Source organism: Camellia sinensis, chromosome 5, assembly GCF_055761805.1.
Source record: "Camellia sinensis isolate YWXY chromosome 5, ASM5576180v1, whole genome shotgun sequence".
In the NCBI taxonomy this organism is placed as follows: domain Eukaryota; kingdom Viridiplantae; phylum Streptophyta; class Magnoliopsida; order Ericales; family Theaceae; genus Camellia; species Camellia sinensis.
Window position 1 is genome coordinate 11,411,725 of NC_138965.1, and position 4,292 is coordinate 11,416,016.

At 33.4% G+C, this 4,292-nt stretch overlaps 1 protein-coding gene across 7 annotated transcripts; it reads right to left on the reverse strand.

Moving 5' to 3' along the window:
* Window positions 1-643: 643 nt before the first annotated feature.
* Window positions 644-3,979, reverse strand: LOC145790428 (uncharacterized). 7 transcript variants are annotated; one of them, XR_014329108.1, is made up of 6 exons: window positions 3,938-3,979; window positions 3,764-3,851; window positions 3,395-3,682; window positions 3,222-3,279; window positions 1,115-1,215; window positions 644-992 (listed from the first exon to the last, which is right to left on the reverse strand). XR_014329108.1 is itself a non-coding variant. In XM_082868253.1 (4 exons), the coding sequence occupies exons 1-4, from the start codon at window positions 3,432-3,434 to the stop codon at window positions 749-751; spliced, it is 426 nt and encodes a 141-aa protein (XP_082724379.1). In that variant the 5' UTR covers window positions 3,435-3,533; the 3' UTR covers window positions 644-748. The 7 variants fall into 7 exon arrangements, 1 of the variants encoding a protein (XP_082724379.1); XR_014329109.1 differs by having other exon boundaries at window positions 644-987; window positions 1,115-1,230; XR_014329105.1 differs by having other exon boundaries at window positions 1,115-1,230.
* Window positions 3,980-4,292: the final 313 nt, after the last annotated feature.

Consider the following 4,292-nt stretch of genomic DNA (forward strand, 5'->3'; position numbering starts at 1 on the left):
AAAAAAACAGTATGACAACATTGTAAACTTGTTTGGATAAAATACATCACATTTTACAGTCATGCACTACAAAAAAATTGATTTTTTGCGACGGTAAAATGCCGTCGCAAATACCCAAAACGCCGTCTCAAAAGGTTTTTTGCGACGGTAAGTGGCCTTTTGCGACGACAAGTGGGGGGTCGCAACAGAGGGGGTTGCAAAAGGGCTTTAGCGACGGTATGACGCCGTCGCCTTTGGTTTGCGACGACAAAGAAGCCTTTTGCGACGGAAAAATGCCGTCGCCATTAACATGTGAAAATCTGAATTTTTTTTGAGACAGCACTGTTTTGCCGTCGCTAAAAGGGGTATTTGCGACGGCACAAGTACCGTCGTTAAAGGGTTATTTGAGACAGCACTTGGTGCCGTCGCTAAAGCACTATTGGCGACAGCAAATTACACCGTCGCTAAAAGTCTTCATTTTCAACCAAATGCCCTATCTTTTGCGACGCATTACTGCCGTCGCAAAAAACCCCTATTTGAGAAGGTGAGTGGACTGCCCTCTCAAAAAAAAAAAAAAATAAATATATGAAAATAACCTGTATTAAATGAAAAATAACTAAAAAAAAAAATCACTAATTACATAATAATAATAAAAAATCCAGTATAAAAATAATAATTCATCCATAATTAAAATATTCTTCCATTCATAACAATACATCAACAAAATTATCCAATACATAATGTTGTTCACAAATCTAAATAACGTAAATCAAAAACAAAAATTTTCGTCATGCTTCTGCACTTCCCATTTGAAAAATAAATTCACAAAAGAGATCAAATACAAGTAATATTCAACAGCTCTCTCTGGGTTGTAAGCAGCACGAAGAGCTCGAACAACAGTATCCCTATCCCAAGTCCCTCCACCCATATCAAGAATTTGCCGGACCGCTCCATCAAGGTTACTTCCAGCAACCAAATTCGATGTTGCTTGACCATAGACATTAGACTCTGGTCTGGTTGAACACACATTATTGGATTAACAAAGGTAACCAGTATTGTCCAAATTAAATAAACAGACAAAAAAAAATCATGCTCTTCAGTCTTCACAAGTTAACCAAAGAAGAAAAATACTCACATGGCAGTAACTGTAGAGGTAGGAGCAGCAGCAGGTGCAAGTGCAAACGCAGGCGCAGATACAGGTACAATATATATATATATCATATTTTTTCAGCCATACTAAAACAAAAGATGCTAAGATAAAACAAATCCATAAAAGATAAGATATAACAGGCATACATGAACCTAATCATGTATAAAAAAAATAATAAGTAATAGACATGCATGAACCTAATCATGTATAAAAAAAATAATAAGTAATAGACATGCATGTGTAAACAAAACAGAGAACTTAGTGTTTCATGATTGGAGAATAACAAATGACACGCAAAAATATGCAATAGGTTTTGAATTTTTGTCAACATGACAATACTTGAATTTTTAAATCTGAAAAATAAACAGTGTATCATTTTCTATGTTTTAATTTATCCATATCATAGCTTTTGTCAAGTAATCTGTAACATTCTTTTTTTGTTTTTTTGGTAAGTAAGCTTTTATTACCACCAAAACAGAAAAGACATAACAAAGCTTAGACTTAACCAAGAGGAAACATTCAATCACTTGCCCAAGTTTTTCAATCTCTAAACAAGAGGATACAATGCAAGGTGTTTCTAATGTAAACAAATTAGTTCTCATGACATTATATATTAAACTTGAAGCCATCAACCAGAATTAACCAGAAAGCTTTGGCTCTGTGCAATCAAGACTGACAACCATGAGTTTAAAAAACAGCCACTACATTATGTCATAGCTGTTACATAAAGGGATTTTGGAGCTCCATAACAAAAAAAGTCAAAGCTGCACGCAACTGCAGATTACAAGCCATTACATCACTGTTATGGTACGATATTCAATTTTACCTCTGTTAAGACATTAAAAATGTTTAAAAGTAAAACTCTAAACTGAAAATCTCTTATTCTTCCTTAAACATTAACACTCAAATTATTCTTTTATTTTAAATTATTTTCCTCTTTTTAAATTCTTCATTTTCATATTCTTTAATTGAAAATCCTATTTTCATTAATCTATATTACTAACTTATTGATTTAAAATAAAAACTATGAATTTTAAATGGTAATCTACTAATTCAAAAAATTAAGAGTCATATACGTCATTTGTTTTACGTGTAAACTCATGAATCAATGAGGTAATACATATAGCATACCTTATATTAGCCACTAGTGTTGTCATATTACTTGTATTACCATTGTAACAACAAATATTGACTTTCAATTACTATATTTTTATGAATTATCTAATCTATTCTACTAGCATTTCTAAATACTCTAGATAGTGCAATTCCCTACTAGACGAAATTCTCCACTTTTTAAGCCTTAAAACCAACCTAAAATTCAATAACATCTAGAAAACATGTTCTTAGGTGCACAACATTGATTAAAACCATTACAAACATTCAAATTTTGATAAATTGGATCATAACATACTTATCAATAAGTTTTTTGGTGTTAAAAATGCGCTTGAAAAAATCTCATGCGTTTAGTGTTCCTACATTAACAAGTAGTTCACATCTAACTTCAATTTTTCTTGGTAAATAATAATTGAAAATAAAAAACAAAATGAAAGTCCAAGCGTTGCAATAACTAATCACTAGTCTGCAGAGTGCACCTTTCAATTTCATCTGAGACACCAGCTCATAGAAAGATCATACATATATTCAAGACAGAAGTAAAACCCCAAAACCAGAAACAATTCCACTTAATTATTTAATTATTTCTGAATAAAGTGTAATGTCCACCACAGATTCACAATGGTCCATAGAATGACAGACGTAGACAATACCTAAAGAATGCAGCCACCGAAATATCCAAGCTTTTGACAACAACAGAAGCATTCATCTCGCCACATATTGAAATAACACAAGACGTAGTGTGAAACAAGCATTCAGGAGAATCATGGAAAAAAAGAATGGAGGGATAGTATCTATGCATTTCATATCAAGCCAATGCGCTCAAAGATTAAATAAAAACTTACTACCAAATCAAAAAGAGACCTATACCTAGAACAAAACTGAAGCAATCACAATCACATACTCAAACGACAGATTTCAGGTCAAAATTACAACATCCAAGTACAAATCAAATCAAAGTAACATAACAAATCATTACCGCTTTGCGGAGTTTCTTGATCAAGGCCATGGGCTTCCTCTTCAGACCTCTCTGAAACCTAAATTATCCAAACACAAAAAATAAAAAATAAAAAATGAATCAAAGCAACTACCAATGCAACAAAAAATATATATATATAACACAAAACATACATACATACAAATGTAAATCACCTTCTGCGAGCTCGAGCGGTAAAGAGCTTAACAAGCTCATCTGTGGACATATCGAGCAAAGCGTCCAAATCGACGCCCCTGAAACTGAACTTCTTGAATGTCCTCTTCTTCGGTTGTCCTGTTGCTATCTCCATTTCAACATCCGCCTAACAAACACATGCACCAATACAACATAGAGTTATACGTATACAGACACGTGATACTCTTAACACAGATTCAGATCACACAGAACACAGATTCAGATCACAGATTCAGACCAAAACAAACACACAGAACACAGATTCAGATCTGTTGGTCCAACAAACACACAGATTAAGATTCGATCAAGGCAAGAGAGAGAGACAGAGATTGAGAGAGATAGAAGCTTACCCGTGAGTAGATCGGTGCGATGAGAGAGTGAGACGATCGGTGTGATGCGATTCAGACCAAAACAAACACACAGAACACAGATTCAGATCTGTTGGTCCAACAAACACACAGAACACAGATTCAGATTCGATCGAGGCAAGAGAGAGAGACAGAGATTGAGAGATAGAAGCTTACCCGTGAGTAGATCGGTGCGACGAGAGAGTGAGAGAGACGGTGATGAGATGAGATGAGACTGAGAGAGAGTGAGGTATAGACAGCAATTAGGGTTTTTTCTTTTGTTTGTCATAGATGAGGTGAGTGAGATGGTGAGAGATGGACGGTTAGATTTAAAAGTGGGGGAACAAAAAAATAAAAAAAAAAAGTAGGAATAATATTAGATTTAAAATAATTTTTATAGTTGGTGAATTCTTTTTTTTTATTTGGTAAAGTTAAAATTTATTTGTTTTATATTTATTTTAATGAATAAAAAATTATTATTATTTTTTTATTTGGTAAAAGTAGGAATAATATTTTCCATTAAAATAAAATT

Coding starts and splice junctions, on each gene's coding strand:
- LOC145790428 (XM_082868253.1), bottom strand. CDS start 3,434: ATGAGCTTGTTAAGCTCTTTACCGCTCGAGCTCGCAGAAGGTGATTTA. Junction 3,280..3,377: donor AAGGTGATTTACATTTGTAT/GTATGTATGTTT, acceptor TGGATAATTTAG/GTTTCAGAGAGGTCTGAAGA. Junction 993..2,895: donor TCGGTGGCTGCATTCTTTAG/GTATTGTCTACG, acceptor GTGTTCAACCAG/ACCAGAGTCTAATGTCTATG.